This window comes from Ornithorhynchus anatinus, chromosome 8 (genome assembly GCF_004115215.2).
Source record: "Ornithorhynchus anatinus isolate Pmale09 chromosome 8, mOrnAna1.pri.v4, whole genome shotgun sequence".
NCBI lineage: Eukaryota > Metazoa > Chordata > Mammalia > Monotremata > Ornithorhynchidae > Ornithorhynchus > Ornithorhynchus anatinus.
Window position 1 is genome coordinate 9,391,780 of NC_041735.1, and position 20,300 is coordinate 9,412,079.

Consider the following 20,300-nt stretch of genomic DNA (forward strand, 5'->3'; position numbering starts at 1 on the left):
GAGTAACAACATTCAGAAAAGAATTTAAGAGCATGTAGCACAATGAGACTAAAGGACTAGTAGGTTTTAGAAAACAAAACAACAAATAAGCTAAATAAGCTCTTCTCTGTCCTTTAGACTGTGAAGCACAGCAGTTGGGCTGGTAAAGAAGAAAAAAACTTTGGGTCATCCACCTTCAATTCTTCAACCAGGATCACCTAGTTGAAGAGGCAGGACTAGCAGCCAGAATGCTTACAGCAACTGGAAGAAGAAATTTCCCTCTTTATGGCTTTCTGCTAATGGCAGAATCACAGTAGCTACACTGAGGGGAGTTCATTTACCCCTGCCTCATCTTCTCCAAGCACTCCCACTCATAATAATAACAAAAACTGAGGTATTTGTTAAGCACTTAATGGGTCACGGACTGTACTAAGGGAGAAGTAGAACAGGTATTTAATCCCCCATTTTACAGATGAGGAAACTGGGACATGGAGAAATTAACTAATGGGCTCCAGGTCACATAGCAGGTTAGTGGTAGAATTAGGATTAAAACTCAGGTCCATAGTCTTTCCACTAGGCCCTGCCGCTCCTCCCCAACCTTCACCCTTCTCAGGCCACATGGGATACACATGGGAATACCCAATCATATTTCTTGAGTACTTACTGTGTTCAGGGCACTGTACTAAGAGCTTGGGAAAGTGCAATATGAGAATTGGTAGACATGAAGATGTGGAAGAAAGGCAGATTATGTGGGGGTCTGTAAGAATATCCTTACGATATCGTGCTTCTCTTATCCAGGGGAGAAGAGGGCTGATTGTACTAATGGAACTCGTTGGCTTTTATTTTGATTGACTGTCTGAAATTCCAATAAAAGTAGTAAATATGCTTCATGCACCAAGAGCCCTTGATCCATTTACCTGCATGGTGCTGATACACAGGCTTCTGTGGATCACAAACTGACTGAGCGCTGCTGATCTCTTGTAGCTGTTCCTTCCGTGAACCATCAGTAACCGTCCCAGATGCTTAAATTGAGTGACAGAGAAATCCGCAGCAAGAGATGCTTGTTTTCCTTCCTAAAATCCAGTGAAATTGGACACCATTAAACACAGGAGGTCAGAGCAAATGCTTTTTTTTAATTAAAAAAATGAGACATTCTTAAAGAATCTTTGGGAGACTTCAATAAGGGGATGCGAGTTCTTTGGTTTCAAGCTACACACTGTAGGTGGTCCAACTCTAAATGCAATCCAAGAAGTAGTAAGAATTGAAATGAAAACATAATCGTATTACAGGTCAGTTGTCATTTGGGAGTGTTATAAGATACACTAATAAATTACAAATATATATCTGAAATGCATGGACTCCTCCTCTGTGGCCTCTACAAATGATTTCTTTTTCCCCAAGAAATTTTTTTTAATAGGAAAAGCAATAAAGATTGAGTTCTTTTTTTATCCAGACTCAAAGACAGTTTTGCTCATATTAGTAGAGTTGTCCTTTGATTTGAAGATGATGTTGCCAATGACGAGAACAGGGCGTCAGAAAGTTGGAGAGTGGAGGGTAGAAATCAAGGCATAGTGAGAAGACTAAGCGTGGGCCAAACTAGCTTTTACTGAGCACTTACTGGGTGCAGAACACTGTAATAAGCGCTTGGGAGAGTACAATATAATAGGTTTGGTAAACACTATCCTTGCTCTCAAGGATCTGACAACCCCACGGCACTTATGTCGGAATCTATAAATTATTTATTTATAATGGCTAACTCTCCACCAGACTTTAAGCTCGTTGTGGGCAGGGAATTTGCCTACCAGGCCCGCTGTAATGTACACTCCCAAGTGTTTAGTACAATGCTCGGCACATTGAGCCCTCAGTGAATACCACTGATTGATTGATAGTGGGGGAGATGGACATTAAAAGCCCAGATATGGGAAAGCAGTAGGATATAAGGTTATGTATATAGAGCTGAAAGGGTATAGACCCAAGACCACAAGTGAAGCAGAAGGAAGGGTGAATAAGGCAGGGAAAAGAGAGGTTAGTCAGGGAAATCTTCATGGAGGAAAGCAGCGTGGCTCAGTGGAAAGAGCCTGGGCTTTGGAGTCAGAGGTCATGGGTTTGAATCCCAGCTCGGCCACTCGTCAGCTGTGTGACTTTGGGCAAGTCACTTGACTTCTCGGTGCCTCAGTTACCTCGTCTGTAAAATGGGGATTAAGACTGTGAGCCCCACGTGGGACAACCTGATTCCCGAGTGTCTACCCCAGTGCTTAGAACAGTGCTCGGCACATAGTAAGCGCTTAACAAATACCAACATTATTATTATGATGCATAAGGCGGGAAAAGAGAGGTTAGTCAGGGAAATCTTCATGGAGGAAATATGATGCTTAGAGGTCTACCTGGAAAGTAAGGGGTGAAGAGAGTCAATATACGAGAAAGAGAGCTGGTAAAGAGTCTCCAAGTCAGTTGTGAGGAGAGATATGGGGAGCCATTAGAGGTGGCAAAGTCTCCCATGATGCTGCTTCATAAAATGGATTAGGTTTCTAGGATACATGTCCCAGAAACAATAGGGGCAGCAGTGACATGAGGCCACAGTGAAGTCCCACATTTCAGTCGCCCCCCACCCTGGATTTCCCCACTGCTAATAATAATAATGTTGGTATTTGTTAAGCGCTTACTATGTGCAGAGCACTGTTCTAAGCGCTGGGGTTGATACAGGGTCATCAGGGTGTCCCACGTGAGGCTCAGTTAATCCCCATTTTACAGATGAGGTAACTGAGGCACAGAGAAGTGAAGTGACTCGCCCACAGTCACACAGCTGACAAGTGGCAGAGCCGGGAGTCGAACTCATGACCTCTGACTCCGAAGCCCAGGCCCTTTCCACTGAGCCACGCTGCTTCCCCTGTTGTCACCTTTGACGCAATGAAGCTGTGTTCCATTACCCCATGAAAATGGCAACAGCTATACAATACCCAGGAAGCTCATGAGGGTGATGATGTCTCATCTATTTCAAATTTGAACTGCTCTTTGCAACACCCCTGACAGCGAGATATGGAGAAGAATCAGGCACAGAATTTAACTACAGAGAAAACGAACCTGACTGAACTTATCAGTCATCCACTCACCTTTCCTTCGACCCCCACACCACAGTCAGATTCCTGAATCATACTGACGTCATTTCCCCCATCACCTGCAGGCCAGGTGAAAGAAAAAAGGAACAAAGCAAAAAAAGATGAATTTGAGGTTGGTGACAGCAAACAGCCAGTAACATTTTGGGGGCTTGGATCCAACGTTTTAATATGGATAGTATTTATTACGTGTGTACGCTTCGCCAGGCTCTCTGCCAAGAACCGGGGGTAGACACAAGATAATCAAATCAGACAGTCTCTGTCCCACAGACATGGGACTTGCAGTCAAAGAGGGAGAGAGAAAAGGAATTTATTACCCCCATTTTACAGATGAGGAAACTGAGACCCAGAGAGATTCAGTGACTTGCCCAAAGTCACCAGCAGATGGATTTTCTTCCACAGAGACGTCCTATACCGAGCAAGTTTGTGCTCTACAGGCCACCACTTCATAAAAATAATAATAATATTTGTTAAGCACTTACTATGTTGCAGGCACTGCACTAAACACTGGGATAGATGAAAGGTAATCAGGTTGGGCACAGTCCCTGCTTAATTCCCATTTTACAGATGAGCTCATCAAGGCCCAGAGAAATTAAATAGCTTGCCCAAGCCCACACAGCTGACAAGCGGCAGAGCTGGGATTAGAACCCAGGTCCTTCTGACTCCCAGGACCATGTTCTATCCACTAGACCATGCTGCTTTGGCTCAGTGGAAAGAGCCTGGGCTTCGGAGTCAGTGGTCATGGGTTCGACTCCCGGCTCTGCCACTTGTCAGCTGTGTGACTGTGGGCAAGTCACTTCACTTCTCTGTGCCTCAGTTCCCTCATCTGTAAAATGGGGATTGACTGTGAGCCTCACGTGGGACAACCTGATTACCTTGTATCTACCCCAGTGCTTAGAACAGTGCTCTGCATATAGTAAGCGCTTAACAAATACCAACATTATTATTATTAACACAAACTTAATTACCAAGCAAGAAAAATACTGTGCAAAAGAGTTTCTCAGCCACCCCCAACACCACCGTCCTCAAATCGAGAAATCAATGAAACTAGAACTACAAGTAGGGGAAATGTGACACCAAACGAGTTCTGGTTGACAAATGAACTTTATGAACCAGCAAACCTCAGGGCTTTAAGAGGTTCTTCGTTTAAGCACTCTTAAAGCTGCAGCTGCCAATGGAAGGTCGAAAGAGAACTGGTCCAGGTGGGATATGCCAGGGCTCAGGGACTCAAACTTCTTACCTACAGCACAGGTCAGCTTTCCCGTCCGTTCCTGAAGCAGGCGCACAATCTGGGCCTTCTGAGTTGGGGCACAGCGGCAGCACACCACAGCGGGACACTGGCAGGCCAATTCCATGAACTCGTATTCATAGTATTTCAGACACACCTGAGCTCAGAGGACAAGAGAAAGTTCAGGCACGGTTCTCTCTCACAGGATTTGAACAACAAAGGAGAGGTGAGGGGGGCAGAAGGGAGGGGGGACCAGTTATTTTTTGGGAGCCAGCCACGTTCGTCACCAGAATTCCTAACCTCACCTCCAGGGAGTCTCCGGAGATGACCAGGGCACAGTCATGTTTCCTGCGGAATGCATTCAGCTCCAAATGAGCTTCTCCTCTGTTAGTCACCTGGAAATGAGCAAAATGGTGGGAAAGATCTGGCTCCGCAACAACTACCAAAACAGACACCGTATCGCTAGACTCCTTCATGTTGTCTTGTCCCTGGAGTCTTCGATCTAGTTGGGGTTTTGTTCCACCAGAGGGATGAGGCTAAAAATAATCCGTGCAGGAAACCAGGTGAGAATTGTGTTCCCCATTCCTGGCAACAAGTTCTCTGGCAGTCAGTTCCAGGTTCTCCTCTCTGGGGATGCAGAACAGACAATACAACTCCTCTCTCCCCTCCACACCCTTTCCCCCTACACATCCAGAACTCTGTGACATTGCTCTCAGGAGATTAGCACTTATGTGCTTATTTTGTAACCCATTCTCAGCACTTACCCGTTGCCAAATTGTACATTCCAAGCGCTTAGTACAGTGCTCTGCACATAGGAAGCGCTCAATAAATACTAATGAATGAATGAATGTACTTACATTCATTTAATTATGCGCTCGAGTGTTTATTTTGATTTCTCTGAAAGCATTTTTGCATCCGTCTCCCCCATTAGAATGTAAGCTCTTTGTGGACACTGCTGAACTGTATATTCCAAGCACTCAGTACAGTGCTCTGCACATAGTAAGCGCTCAATAAATACTACTGAATAAATGAACGGGCAGGGAATGATATATACTTCAAAAAAGCTTAGTACATTACACTGCACCCAGTGAACGTCCAGCTATTACTTTACTAACACTATCACCCTGACTACTCCTCTTACGACTACTGTTTCTCTTGGAGAGGAGGTTTGCCTAGTTAAAGGACACAGAAGCAAGAGTGTTATTCCCAACTGAGTCATTGGCTGTGTGACCTTGGATTATTTGCTTTGCCACTCTGTATCTGTATTTTGGCCTGTAAAAGGCAACCGTAACTCTTTATAAAAGAAACTTTTGTTAGTCTGGAATACAGGCAAAGCATGAGACTGGTAACTATGAATTTTAAATATCACTGACAGCTTTGATGGCTATAAAACAAGTCTAACCAAGGCACTTGCAACCGTTTCAAACGCGGGCAATTTCTTCACAAAACTCACCAGTCTAAAAATATGAATGTCCTGGTTTCGGGTTACTAGGTGAGCATTCTTTGCAGTACATGTGGCTGTCTCCAGTTTGTCCCCTGTGAGCATCCAAACCTGGAATTTAAGCATAAACAAACTGCCTGTCAATTTTTCTGCCACTGAGGTAGGTAGTTCAGCTTCTGAGAACACTAAGCTAAACTTTATCTCTTCAAGTTATTGCTTATAGAAACATGCAGTTTGAAAAGAGTACTCCACAGGAAATCCCCCATCTGATGAGTCAATGCTTTAATGTTCTTTGGCCTGTGATTTACATAAGTGTCCACTTCAATCTCATGCACATTATCGTCTGTTCTAAACACTCGCAATGTACCCACTTACTGAGAGTCTCCTTGTGGGGTCCCTCAGAGGAAAATACTAAGGGTGGAAGGAAGTCCAAATAAAGTCTTCCATACCCCCAAAATTCTTTTTCAAGCAAAAAATGAAATCTCTTAACTCTTGGACAGTAACTAAAAAAAACCATCAGAAGCCGAATCAGAAAACCCAATCTGGTAGTAATTTGGCAGTCATCCATCAAATTCTAAGTACAGAGTTTTAAAGATTAAAAATGAAAGGAGGATTTTCCTCTGCAAATTATCACCATTTATTACCATCAGACTGTGCTTATATAAGATAACAATTAATTGGGCTGGGTTTTTTTTTTTCAATTCGACTCCCAGCTCTGCCACTTGTCAGCTGTGTGACTGTGGGCAAGTCAGTTAACTTCTCTGTGCCTCAGTTACCTCATCTGTAAAATGGGGATTAACTGCGAGCCTCATGTGGGACAACCTGATTACCCTGTATCTACCCCAGCGCTTAGAACAGTGCTCTGCACATAGTAAGCGCTTAACAAATACCAACATTATTATTATTATTATCTGTTTCACAAGAGGCAGCTGGACCATGGAATGAAAATAACAAGCAAATATATAGAAAACCAGATGACCCCAAAGCGGTATTTAAGGTCAGCCCTCTGCTATAACATGCTTAGGCCACTGAAGGCTTTGTGGGAGCAAGAGATGAACAGGTAACAAGGATGGGAGTGATGTTAGCTAAATCCAAAAAGGTTTCATCTGTACTACAAATAGGACACAGTCTGAACCAGCTAAGAAGCAGGGTGCTGCCAACCCTGCCTTTTTAATCCCTAGAGTTTTCCCATTTTCTGTGCTTTTTTTTTCTTACTGACTTGAGAAATTCAATGCAGATGAGTTCTAGGGGTGAGTTCTGAAGCTTTTCTACGTAAAGCCAAGCAAAAATAAATGGTAAATTCATATTTTACTTGGAGACTGATCCACCGGCTCCCTCTACAGGCTGTTTAAATAACAGAGATTTTCTTAGGTTCAAAAACTTAACCTTCCAATAATCTGGAAGGAAGGGAAACTTTGCTTTAATTATGACTTCCTTACCCCTCACCATTTATCTCTAATCTCATCATCTTCAGTTAATACCGAGTCCTATAGCATGCAGCCAACAGATGAGAGAACCTGGACTTTTCCTCTTAAAAACTTTCACTTGAAATCTTGTCTCACCTGTTAACACCAGACACACGTTTTCAAATGGAATTTCTTTTGTTTAAAACTAAACCACGATACGCTATGTTTTAGCTCCCCTCCCACCATTGTTCTAATTAACAGTATTGACTCTGGAATGTCTCCAATGATATAAAAGAAAGAAAATTTACCCTTCCAGAACCAGGATCTAAAACACTGCACTACAAGAATCAACAGCCTGAAAAACACCCTGACCCAGAAAAGAATGATACATACAAATGGTCTCTCACATTTTGTTTTCATAATGTTGATGAAAAATGTGGTGTAATTTATTCCAATTGTGGACAGGCCTTTCAAGCAGCCAGGAAAGCAACAGATCTGGGCTCCTTATGCAACAGCTTCAGATCAGCCCATCTTAGAAACTTAAAATAATTATAGAATTTAAGTACTTTTTTCAGTGGTATGTGGTAAGCACTTACTACGTGTCAAACACTGACCTAAGCACTGAGGTGGATACACATTAATTAGGTCAGACACTGTCCTTGTTCTGCCTGGGGTGCTCAGTCTGAGTAAGAGGGAGAACAGGAGAATTGAGGTACTGACAAGTTAAGTGATTTACCCAATGTCACCCAGCAAGTAATTGGCAGAGCTGGAATTAGAACCCAGGTCCTCTGACTCCCAGACCCAAGCTCTTTCCACTAGGCTATGCTTTCCTTTAGGACAGCAGGATTTAAGCCTCATTACTAGATTGGCTCTACCTTAATGCCAGCATTTCTCAGAGTCTCCAGCGTTGGCCTCACGTCCATCTGTAGCTGGTCTTCCACTCCAGTTAGACACAGCAGTTCCATCTCCATTTCAAGACTCTCGATCACAGTTGCTACTTTCAGGGAGCGGTCATGCACACTGAGCTTTGCTTGGACGTAGCGTGCCTGAAGACGACCCACAGCACATATCCGTTCACTGCCTGTGCAACTCCTTTTGCTCACACATACTAAAACCAAATCCAGACCTAACTCTAATTTCATCTTTTCCTTCCAAGAGAGCTTTGCAATGAGCAGAAGATCAACTAAGACTAGTTAGACATATGCATATTTTTTTTTGATTCAGGGATTGCAGCAAAATTAAACCTAAGGAAGTCTTCCCACCCACTTTTGAACAGGGGGAGTGGTTTTCAAGCGACGTTGTATATAATCCTGCTGGCATCCATCTTTCTCGAAGGAAATAATTATTGTCCCGCTTGGAAGCAGGGAGATAACCAGTTGCTCACCATCTCAAGGAAGTGTTTTTGAGGATCTCCCACAGCAGTTGCCTTCAGTTTAGGAAACTGCTCAAGAGAACTGGTAGAAATAGCCGAGTACTGTAAACTCGTTGTGGGAAGTAAATGATTCTCCTAACTCTGTATTGTACTCCCCCAAGTGTTTAGTGCAGTGCTCGGGGACATAGTAAGTGCTCAATAAATACCATTGATTGATTTTTTTCTTTTTAATCATAATTATTGGTAATTGATATGATTGGTAATAATAATAATTACAGTATTTGTTAAGCACTTACTATGTGTCAAGCTCTGTTCTAAGCACTGGAGTAGATACAAGGTAATCAGGTTGGACACAGTCCCTGCCCACAGTAGGCTCAGAGTTTTAATCTCCACTTTAAAGATGAGGTAATTGAGGCACAGAGAAATTAGGTGACTTGCCTGAGGTCACACACCAGACAAGTGGCAGAGTCAAGATTAGAAGTCAGGTTCCCTGATCCCCCAGGTCCTTGCTCAGGTCCTTGCTCTTTCCACTAGGCCAAGCTGCTTCAGAGTAGAGCATAGATTCACTTGCCTCACCTGATTCCCAGGATTTTTAATAATTACGTGCTAAGCACTGTGGTAAGTGTGGGATCAATACAGATGATCAGATCAGCCATGATCCCTATCACAGGCAGCGCTCACAGCCTGAGAGAGGGAAAGCATCATTTTATCCTCATTTTACATCTGAGGAAACTGAAGTACAGAGAAGTTAAGTGACTTGCCCCAAGTCACAAGATAGGCAAATTGTCCTCCCACTACCACCTTGTCCTCCCAGCTCTAAGCTGATGTATACTTTAGGTGGGTCAGGCCTTGATTAATGAATTATATGACTTTAATTTCTCTTACAAATTTTGGAATTAGGCACTCCTGAATTCCACATGCATAATCTGTAAAAAACAGGCTAGCCAGGGTGTTGGATTAAATTTAAAAAAAGGTGCTTTATGACAGCATTGGTCATTAGCTTTGTTAAGTGTTTCCATTGGGCAAACATTACACACTGTTTTCTTCAGAACAAATGTTTTTGCTACTCATTTTGGAAAAAACGGGGCTAGGAAAGTAGGGAATATTCTTCCAACACCACACATCTATCTGGAAAGGGCGCAATGAGATATTGGAAGAAATGCATTTACTATATGTAGCACAGTCATGAGGAAAGTAAGCCCTTTGGTAGGGGAGACCTGAGTGCACATGCCATGAGGAGAAATAAAAGGATTACACTTCAGATTGAGTCTCTGGGTTCCTCTGGAAATCTCTCTTAAAAGTGCAAGCTAAAGGGGTAGAGTCTTGTAAAGATCCACATTTTATACAAAGTAAATATCTTTTACTAGCTTGATAGCTTCTGAGAATAGAGTGAACTAGTAAAATATTCTAAGGCTGGTAATTTTTCAATTTTTACTTAAGAACCCGTTCAAGAAGATACCAGAAGATAAGTAAATGGCCTGCCTTCTTCAAGGTCTTTCAAGCCCAAAGAACTTCTCCTGCCCAATGAGAATTACAAAATGGCATCTCAAAGTTATTATAAAAATGACTTACCTCAAAGTCTTGATACTGTTCCTCGGTCAAAGACTTCTTAGCCACCACAAGAACCCTCAAGCCTTCCCTGGCCATATTGCCGCACTAAGGTTCAAAATATCACAGTATTGAAGCTTGAGACACCAAAGGACTTTCATTAAAAAAAGTTCACCTCTGTAATTCCTGAACACAATGTAGGCATTAATGACTAAGGTCTGGAATCTCAATCAAATGCAACACTGAGAACTGTCACCTTAAAAATGTTCGAGTCCAAGGATTTTTAGAAAACATCCCTTCCTGTCACGAGAGGGAGAGTCTGAATGAACCAACACAGGATAAGCACCAAATTCCTGTAACTAGTGTCATGGTCTACTTCAGAAAAAGAAAAAAAAGAATCTCACCCTGCCTGCAGGTATCATCCTGAACTAGGCAGATTAAATTGGCATTTGGTCTGCATTTAAACTGACCACCATGAGCTTACTTGTTTGATCTCATTAATTTGTTCTAACAGTTATACTCCATCTCGCACTGTATTTCTTGGCATCTTGCAGCTTACCCCATCCCCCAAGGCAGCAGCAGTCCCTTCTCATGAGGCTGCTCTTATTACACCTGGCCTTTTAAATATTATTTTAGAGAAAGGGTACTCCCATTATATACCTCTTCCTCCAGCCAGTCATTATACTGCACAATGCCAGCCATAACCACGTCAGCTCCCTTCATGTAAAAAGTGATTTCTCCTGTTGATTCATCCTGCAAGAAATAAAAAAAAATTGTAGATTAAAGGGGTGTCCTGGTTCGGGGTACCTGGTTCTGGTTCTCTCTTCCTTACAAAGTCAGCTCTAATTTAAACAAACCATTTTCCACATGAAAATCTTTGCTCTGCTGGCGGTTCGAGTATTTGCTTCTGGATAAAGCCCAGGTAGAGCAGAAGTTCTCTCCGTTCTACAGAATTCATTGGGAAAATTGCTGTGACCAAACTGCTTAAGTGCTCGCTTCACTTTTCCCGAAAAGACACAGACGCAGAGGCTATCCGAAATAATCTCCAGCAACAGCTACATTTTAACCCTAACTTCTGCTGACTACCTCACTTTAGTTAACAGAGACACACAATGCAGGTGGATGATAAAAGGCAGATTCAGTACGTCATGCTCTCTTTTGCTATCACTAAGCTCAAACAATATTAAGCAATAATGCCTTTAAAAACAGAGTTAACCTATATGTAACCCCATTTCTCTCCCAAACCAATAGGTAGTAGAAAGCTGATGATTTTAAAAATTGGCTCCAAAATATCGAAAACTTGTTTAGGACAGCAAATTTACTTACAGAATAATTTATGAACTCTGAAACCCAACTTCCAACACAAAATTTACTTCAGAGTTAAATTATACTATTTTCATCTTTGGTATAGTGCATGGTCTTGGAATCCAGGCGAAAGGTAGTTGTTTGTGTAGGAAAGTATATGAATTTTAATTCTCAAAGAAACTGCTTAACAACAGCTCTGTAGGAAACTGATGTCTTCCACTTCCTTTGGTATAGAACTGGTTTAAGATAGTTTAAAAATTTTGTCCAATATAAATACTGTATCAACTGTCTTCTTGTATTAGTCATTTCCTCCCACCAAGTTCATTACAAGGTCACTTCGTTCTCATATTGTGGTAAGATCACAGTATAAATTTCAGAGAGATTTGCCAGTTGTATTGTTTCAGAGCTTCATCTTTTTCCACCCTCGTTTCATTTTGGCTAGAGTTCAAAGGCCTCTTATTCCAGATATGACAATGGTATGATTTCTTTTGGAGGAGAAACTTCATCATTCCACATATGTTGGAGGAAAATGTTAGTGGAAAATGCTGTGCACAGAAAAAAAAATAACCCTAGAAATAATCTTACTCTTAGAGTCAGATAAGTAAACTGACTATAGCTCATGATTAAAATTGAGACACTCAAACAGAAAGATGGCATTTTTGAGTGATAATTTAGCCAAACGGTTAAAAGAATACATGATATAAGAGCTAATTACTCATGAGAAAACCTTAAGCTATTTAGTATGAATGATAATCAAAACTAAAAAAAAATGTTAAGCAGATTGGTCTAATTTATAACCAATACAAACTCTACTACTCTCTTAAAGTAGAGGTTTACCCTGAATAAGGCTTAAAGAAGTTTTAGCTGGGGAACACACTGACTAGAGAAATTAAATTAGAATTTCAAGGAAGAGGTCTCTTAGTCCAGAGGCCCAGAAGTAGCTGTTGTTTTGTTACTATCATAATATTATTATCAATCAATTGTATTTACTGAGCATTTACTGTATGCAGAGCACTGAAGTAAGCACTTGGAAGGGTTCACGATAACAGCGTTGGTAGACATGTTGCCTGCCCACAAGGAGCTTACAATCTAGAGGGGGAAACCGATATTAATATAGATAAAATACAGATAGGAACATAAATGCTGTGGGGCTGAGGGTGGGGTGAATAAAGGGTGCAAATAATGTTGGTATTTACTAAGCGCTTACTATGTGCAGAGCACTGTTCTAAGCGCTGGGGTAGATATAGGGTAATCAGGGTGTCCCATGTGAGGCTCACAGTTAATCCCCATTTTACAGATGAGGTAACTGAGGCACCGAGAAGTGAAGTGACTTGCCCACAGTCACACAGCTGACAAGTGGCAGAGCCAGGAGTCGAAACCATGACCTCTGACTCTGAAGCCCAGGCTCTTTCCACTGAGCCACGCTGCGGCAAATCTAAGTACAAGGGTGATACAAAAAGGAGTGGGAGAGGAGGAAATGAGGGCTTAGTTAGGGAAGGTCCCTTGAAGGAATTGTGCTTTCATAAGACGTTGATGGTAGGGAGAGTAATCATCTGTAGGGAGGGAGTTCCAAGCCAGAGGCAGGATGTGGGTGAGAGGCTGGCAGCAAGACAGAAGAGATCGAGGTACAGCTGCAATAAGAAATCAGGGAGGAAAGGTAGGAGGGGACAAGGTGTTTGAGTGCTTTAAATTCAATGGAAAGGAGTTTCCGTTTGATGCTGAGCTGAATGGGCAACCATTGGAGGTTCTTGAGGAGTGGGGAAAGGCAGACAATGTTTTTTGTAGAGAAAATGATTTGGGCAGCAGAGTGAAGCATGGCTTGAAATGGGGAGAGATAGAAGGCAGGGAGGTCAGTAAGGAGTCAAATAGTCAAGCATTATAAGGCTGCATTCTTATTTTAGTCTGACAACACTTTAGGAAGGTATGAAGGGAGTATTATATGAATTTTATACATGGGAAAACTAAAGCATAGAGAAGTCCACTGACTCCTCCAGAGTAACACTGAATCAGAGATGGAACTGGAATTAGAGTCTAAGTATCCTCTCCTAAACTGTAGCTCCCAGACCAGATAATCTTTTCCAGGGTTAAGGAACACATGACACTTCTGCCTTTTAAAAGGAAAACCTTGGGTAGGTTCATGATGAGAGATTCCCGTACCCTGATTTATTATCAGGATGGCAAAAAAGAAGGAAGTGAAAAAGTTAACTTCAGATCAAGGAAAGACTATAAGACAACAGTACCGATTATGATAGCTCTGCTTCTCCAGGTCTGAAACAGATTGATTCTATTTTGTATGCCGTAACTTCCTCGTATAGATTACAGATCGACAAATCAATCGATGGTATTTATTGAGCACTTACTGGGTGCAGAGCTCTGTGCTAAGCCCTTGGGAGAGTACCATATAATAAAATTATAAACAGAATCCCTATCCCCAAAGATCTTACAATCTAATTGAGGAGAGAAACAATATCAGAAATTGCAGATAAGAGGCGGTAGCAGATTATAAGGAAAGGTACGTAAGCGATGTGTGAAGCAGAAGGGACAATGAATAGGGTAGAAAAAATCACGGAAGACCTTTTGGAGGAAAATATCCCTCTCTTTCTGTAATCTGACTAGTTTATATCTTCCCTTCTGCTCAACACAGTACCTGGGACATAGTAAGCACTTAACAAATACCATTTTTTGAAAAAGGTGCTGTTGACTGGAGCTTCCCGTGGGACAGGGATTGTATCCGGCCTGACGAACTTGCATCTACTTAGAACAGTACTTGACACATGGTAAGTGCTTAACATACACAATTAAAAGTCTACATTGCATTCTGAGCCCAGAGTACATCCTACTTACTTTCAGCAGAGGTGAACAGATAGGTAGTTATCAACTTGAAATGCTCAGTACACTGACATTTTAGCTTAAATTAGGCCTGAACTACTTCTCCTTATTTCCCGAAGTTATTTCAACCATCTGCCATGTTTAAAGAGGCACTGAAAACGAATTCAGTTCAAAGCCATCAGCATATTAATATTTGATCCGAGTTTTACAATTGAAAAAGATAAAGAGCATCAAAGAGAGTGAGATCAACAGACGTACTAGATTGACCCAGAGGTCAGTCTTTTGTTCCGTTTTGGTTTTTTAGATCCCTACTTACTCTGACAATGATCCCCATCCGTTTGCTTTCATAGGTGAACGGGAAGATTTGCAAAATGGTGAAGTTTAGGATTTGGCCACCGGGCGTCCTCAGCTGCATAGAAGATTGATCTCTGCCCACCAGGGTTAAGCCTACACTCTCCGTCCACTGTACCAGGGCCACCTAAATGTAACAAAAGGTCACAAGTCAGATAGATCGCTGAGTTTGCAGGTCCAGAGGTCACGCAAATAAATTCGGAGGAGGACGCGCAAGAGTCTGCCGAAGGGAACACCGATTCTGTCGGTTACGCTAACGAGAACGGATCCGTTTTCCCGTGTGGGCCGTGCAACCTGAACACACGGTCCTCTCGCTTAGAGTCTTGACCAGTCCCGACCTGACATGCGGCAAGAAGGTGATGTAGATGGCCTACCCCATCCCTCCTTCAGGCTTCCACGGCTGCCCTGCAAGAGGGAGAAGGACACCCAGCTGTCGTTCATTCCCGGGACACACTTTGGGCCTAATAATAATAATGTTGGTATTTGTTAAGCGCTTACTATGTGCAAAGCACTGTTCTGAGCGCTGGGGGGGGGGGGGGGATATGAGGTGATCAGGTTGTCCCACGTGGGGCTCACAGTCTTCATCCCCATTTTAGAGATGAGGTAACTGAGGCCCAGAGAAGTTAAGTGACTTGCCCAAAGTCACACAGCTGACGAGCGTCGGAGCCAGGTTCAGAACCCATGATCTCTGACTCCCATGCCCGTGCTCTTTCCACTGAGCCATGCTGCTTCTCTACATGCATGGATAGCTCAAGCTTTCCACGGTCCTAATCCCCATTTTATAGATGAGGTAACTGAGGCACAGAGAAGTTAAGTGACTTGCCCGAGGTCATACAGCAGACAAGTGGTGGAGCTGGGATTAGAACAGATGTCCTCTGAGTCCTAAGCCCGTGCTCTCTCTTGTACTCTTCGAGGTAATTAATGCAATGTTCTGCACAGAGTCAGCACTCAAGTAACTCTTGATTGATCAGAAATTAATTAGCAATGACTACCCGGAGATGCGATTTCAGTTCGGCTTTGAAAATGGAGAGTTCTGTTGTACCACTTCCAATGGGCATTCTTGTCTATTGGAAATCTTAATCACTCAAAGGAAGGGTGATTCAATTCTCTACAGGAGCACATTATAGCTTTTACTGAGCCAACCAATACACAAATTTTATATAATTTGCATATTCCTAGAGTTATGCTATTAGGGAATTTCTCTGCATTGGACTAGGTTAATACAATCAATCACATCTAGTGAGCACTTACTATGTGCAGAGCACTGTGCTGAATACCTGGGAAAACAGAGTACCACAGAATTAGCAGACATATTTCTTACCCATAATGAGCTTATGGTCTACTGACAATTGGTCAGTGCCATATTAAAGAGACATATAGTCCAAATACAAAATTCTACCTACCAGAAAGAAATATATCTGGGTTAAAGAAAGGTCAGTCTTCTACGGCTGGTTATGGAGTCCTCTGCATTTGACAGATATTGGGTTTAATGAGTAAAATGTTGAGAGAAATCAAGCCACTTAAGGGACAGGGACTGTGTCTAATTCCCACCTGTGTATTCTCTCCCAGTGCTTAATACAGTGCTCTACACACAGTAAAAGCCTTAATATATACTATTACTACTAAGTTAAATAAAGTTAGGAGGAAAATAATGTCCCCAAAAGTTTAGCAGAGTTTCGGTCTCTTGCACTGCAAAGCAATCTCTTGGGAAAGTTGCTTTTAACCACAGCAGCAGATGTTACCAACTTCAACTGTGAGGCCTAATATGGAATTAAAAAAGCAGTTTGAGGTAAGTGCTATCAAGGGAAATGCTTGATTACTGGTGTCTTTCTCCATGTTTTCTGTTCTTCTAAGAGGGTTTAGTTATGATTCAGATATACAGAATCCTGGAAAGCATGTTTCGTGTCAAGTTTCCAGCTTTGGTATGAAAACAACCACATTTTTATTATCAATAAAATTAACATTTAATCATGACGTCTTTTGAGAGTGGGTTGGCAAAAGTATAAAAAACTTTTTTTTTTTACCTAATTTTAAAGAGAATCTCTTTTTATTTATTCTCAAAAATGGAAAGCCAAATTTTTGTAAACTACTCTAAAACAATTTTACTAATGTCTTAATTCCATGAATTATAATTACTTCTCCCATCTCACCTCTTAAATCTTAAATTCATTCATTCAATAGTATTTATTGAGTGCTTACTATGTGCAGAGCACAATACTAAGCGCTTGGAGTGTACAATTTGGCAACAGATAGAGACAACCCCTGCCTAATAACGGGCTCACAGTCTAAATGGGGGAAACAGAGAGCAAAGCAAAACAGAACAAAACAAAACAAGCAAAATACCTAACCCAAATATCCTTTGTATATTATGGGAAGATGATTTTGAAGCTGAATATTAGTATTTGTGCTTTTGAATGTGCGTACAGAAAGATGTCCCCATTCAGACATGGTAGATATTTTTAAAAATCAAAAATATTGCCCCAGAGTCTTACTATAATTTAGGGGTATTAATGGTGGTGAACACTGCCAACACTCCTATTTCTGACCTTAAATTACAGTCAGGAGTGGCAAGCGTTGTCTGCTTTGGTGGTGGTGAAGAAACCAGATATAAACTGTGAGCTGTCTGGAGAGCCATTATGGTAATAACAAATCAGCAAAAAATTATCTGGCTCAAGCCAAGTTTGGGCTGGACTTCAAAATTTAGGTTGCCACGGAATACTAACATCAAAAGGGCAAAGTCAAATTTCTGAGGGGAAAAAATATTATTTTCTTCACATTCAGAAGTCAACAACAATACATGTACTCAGAATACAGAAATGTTTGGTGGGAGAGAAGATTTAAGTCTGGTTTTGACAAAATAATTTCACGTGGCTATTTCTCAATGGGCTAAACTGAACTTCACGTCACTGCAAGCATTGGAAATTTCCTGATTCCATACACTTCAAGTACATATCCCAGGAGAACTTTACGTGAACTTTTAGTAATAAATAAAGCAGAGAAATCCTTCACCTCAAAGGTCCCTCAGGTAACTCATCCAAAATATCCAGAGCAAGGAACTTCCCAACATCACAGGTTTAAAGTCCAGTATTGTGATCAATTGGGGAAATGGCTCTATCACAAAAATACAAGATTCTGAATAAAGGTGAATGCTTAAGGTTTGTTGATTTATCCATGGCCTACCCCCAGTCTCTCCTCTGTGGCATTACATTCCCCAGAATTCACATTAAGGAATCTAGTTTTCTGCAAACTGCTCTAACACTGCAATGACTAAAACCGTGGAGGGCCAGTTTAGAGCTTATCCAAACAGGATATGAGCACTGTAGGTCGTCTTCCATTTTCGCCTTCTGTTCCAGCCTGCTTTTTTATTATATGTCGGGATCAATTTAAAGAAATGTTCAAAAAGACTATATCAAAAAAGTCCCTATGTCCTCACTGAGGGCAAAGATTGAGTGGTAAGTTTTACATTTAAGATGCTCGCCAGTCTCTCGACTAAATTCAGAAGATAATTTGAGTTAATAGTCCTGGTTCAACATAATTCTTTAAGCTAATTTCCATTACACTGTGATTTATGGATCGGCTATTCTAGACCCTTGGAGCATTATCTGAAAGGAATCATACCGGCTCCGTGAATAATTTTAAAATAACTTTGCCTTCTGGGCAAAGCCGCTTGGCGCAATTTCTTTTAACATCCCATTTCCCAGAACCATAAATCGTGCCTGAAACAGTGTAATCTTGGGCCTCTGTCTCCTAATCGACTTCCCTAAAATACAAAGAGGTAGGAGTATGTTCTCAGAAGCCACAGCACAGAAGGGTTTCAGTGCAAAATCAGCTCTCTGAAAACACAGTGGGGAAGAATTAGCTCCACAAATTCAGTTATTCCCCAGTGTGATTGAACTGTTTTCCTTCCCTGAAAAAAAAAATATATAAAAAAATTCAGGAAAGTGCATTCCAAAGATCACCAGAGAAAGGGGTCTTTTCATTATCTATGAGTAACAAAAACTACTTGTGAAGGGATTTAATATCCCCACTGCCTTTCAATTTAGGTTTGTGCTTAGAAAATCTGCCAGAACACGTACAATGTCCTATCCAGAAATGAAGTCAAAACCACAGTTTATCTGCATAGGAAGCCAGATCTTAGGAAGGTGATTTCTTAGCTGAAAATCAATTTTTGACTTAAATCGGTCCATTAAGACGAGTGGGGATACGAACCACACATCCACCTGACACAGTCCATTAACGACTTTATATCTCCAGCCTTCTTTTCCAGTGGGTCAGGTGTCCCCAGAACCCAAGACTATCTCTGCATACTAAGAGGGCTGGGGCATATTACCACCATTATACCCAAGGAACAGCCAATAACTGAACTGAATCTACGACACAATGTCATGACAAAAATTCTGCCTGCACCAATCTATCGCTTATAGCCTCACACCAAGATGCTAACAGTAAATCTTCCTATCATTAAACCATCAGCTTTATTTAGGCACAGTTGGAGTCCAAAAACTTTGTTTAACCTGCTATTAGGTTTGCTAGAGTAGTCATTATTTTAAGAACAAGGAATGGGTGTGTCACTCTGCTTCATTAAGAAGAGTTCACTTCAAGTATTCAGTAGGATAGATAGATCTACAGATCAAGTGCTTAGTACAGTGCTTTGCACACTGTAAGCACTCAATAAATATGATTGAGTTACAGTGTTCATCTGGGTCCACCTGCCTTTAAAGAGTAGTCTGACTTGGCCGCTCGACCTCAGTCAGAAGCTAGGGATTCTCACTGATCAATTCTTTCATTCCACCCTATTTATTGAGCACCTACTTGTGCAGAGTGCTGTAACAAGCTCTTGGGAGAGTACAACAGATACATTCCCTTTGCAGAGTACTAAACTAAGCACCAGGAGGTACAATACAACATAATTGTTAGACCTCTTCCCTGCCCACAAGGAGCTTACAGACCATGCATTATGTGAAGTAAGGACAAAGTTTTGACCCAACACCATCTTTGATTTAACTGGGCAATAAAGGATGCCCCCAGGCAAGACAGCGAATCTACCCGCGAACCCTGGCAGCAAAGACAATAATAATAATGGTGGTATTTGTTAAACGCTTACCAAGTGCCAAGCACTGTTCTAAGCACTAGGGTTGATACAAGGTAACCAAGTTGTCCCACTTGGGGCTCACAGTTTTAATCCCCATTTTACAGAAGAAGAATCTGAGGCACAGAGAAGTTAAGTGACTTGCCCAAGGTCATACAGCAGACAAGTGGTGGAGCTGGGATTAGAACCCACATCTTCTGATTCCCAAACCCGTGCCCTAAAATGACCCTAAATGCTCAATACCACCAGGGAGTTTCCCAAGCCACATCAGTTTCCCTTGGCACTTTGGTTGGGAACAACTAAAACAGTTTCACATCTTGGAAGGTAGAAGATAGCAAAAGACATTTTCTAATTTGCCTGAAATTAGAATAATTAGAATAATAACAGACTAATTACAGTAATGCATAATCCTATTTCAGCATCATATAATTAAACTAAGCTACACTCTTTTCAAATTCAAGCTCTGGGATAAATAGGAATTTTAAAGTTTAGTAGAATACAAAACCTAATTCTCCTAACAATCAATGAATAGTATTTATTTAACACTAAGAGTGCAGACAGCAGAACTAAGTGCTTCAGAGAGTACAGAACGTCGGAGTTGGTAGACATGTCCCCTGCCCATAAGGAGCTTTATAATCT

General features: G+C 41.5%; 1 protein-coding gene across 1 annotated transcript in view; it reads right to left on the reverse strand.

Moving 5' to 3' along the window:
- Positions 1 to 20,300, reverse strand: part of ATP9A (ATPase phospholipid transporting 9A (putative)) — a 118,249-nt gene that overhangs the window by 14,045 nt on the left and 83,904 nt on the right. Inside the window, exons 15-23 of the mRNA XM_029070406.1 lie at positions 14,538 to 14,699; positions 10,748 to 10,840; positions 10,112 to 10,195; positions 8,043 to 8,213; positions 5,774 to 5,872; positions 4,626 to 4,715; positions 4,333 to 4,477; positions 3,090 to 3,154; positions 897 to 1,052 (exon numbers count right to left, since the gene is read on the reverse strand). Coding sequence (XP_028926239.1) covers positions 897 to 1,052; positions 3,090 to 3,154; positions 4,333 to 4,477; positions 4,626 to 4,715; positions 5,774 to 5,872; positions 8,043 to 8,213; positions 10,112 to 10,195; positions 10,748 to 10,840; positions 14,538 to 14,699 — 1,065 coding nt within the window. The remainder of the gene's footprint in view (positions 1 to 896; positions 1,053 to 3,089; positions 3,155 to 4,332; positions 4,478 to 4,625; positions 4,716 to 5,773; positions 5,873 to 8,042; positions 8,214 to 10,111; positions 10,196 to 10,747; positions 10,841 to 14,537; positions 14,700 to 20,300) is intronic.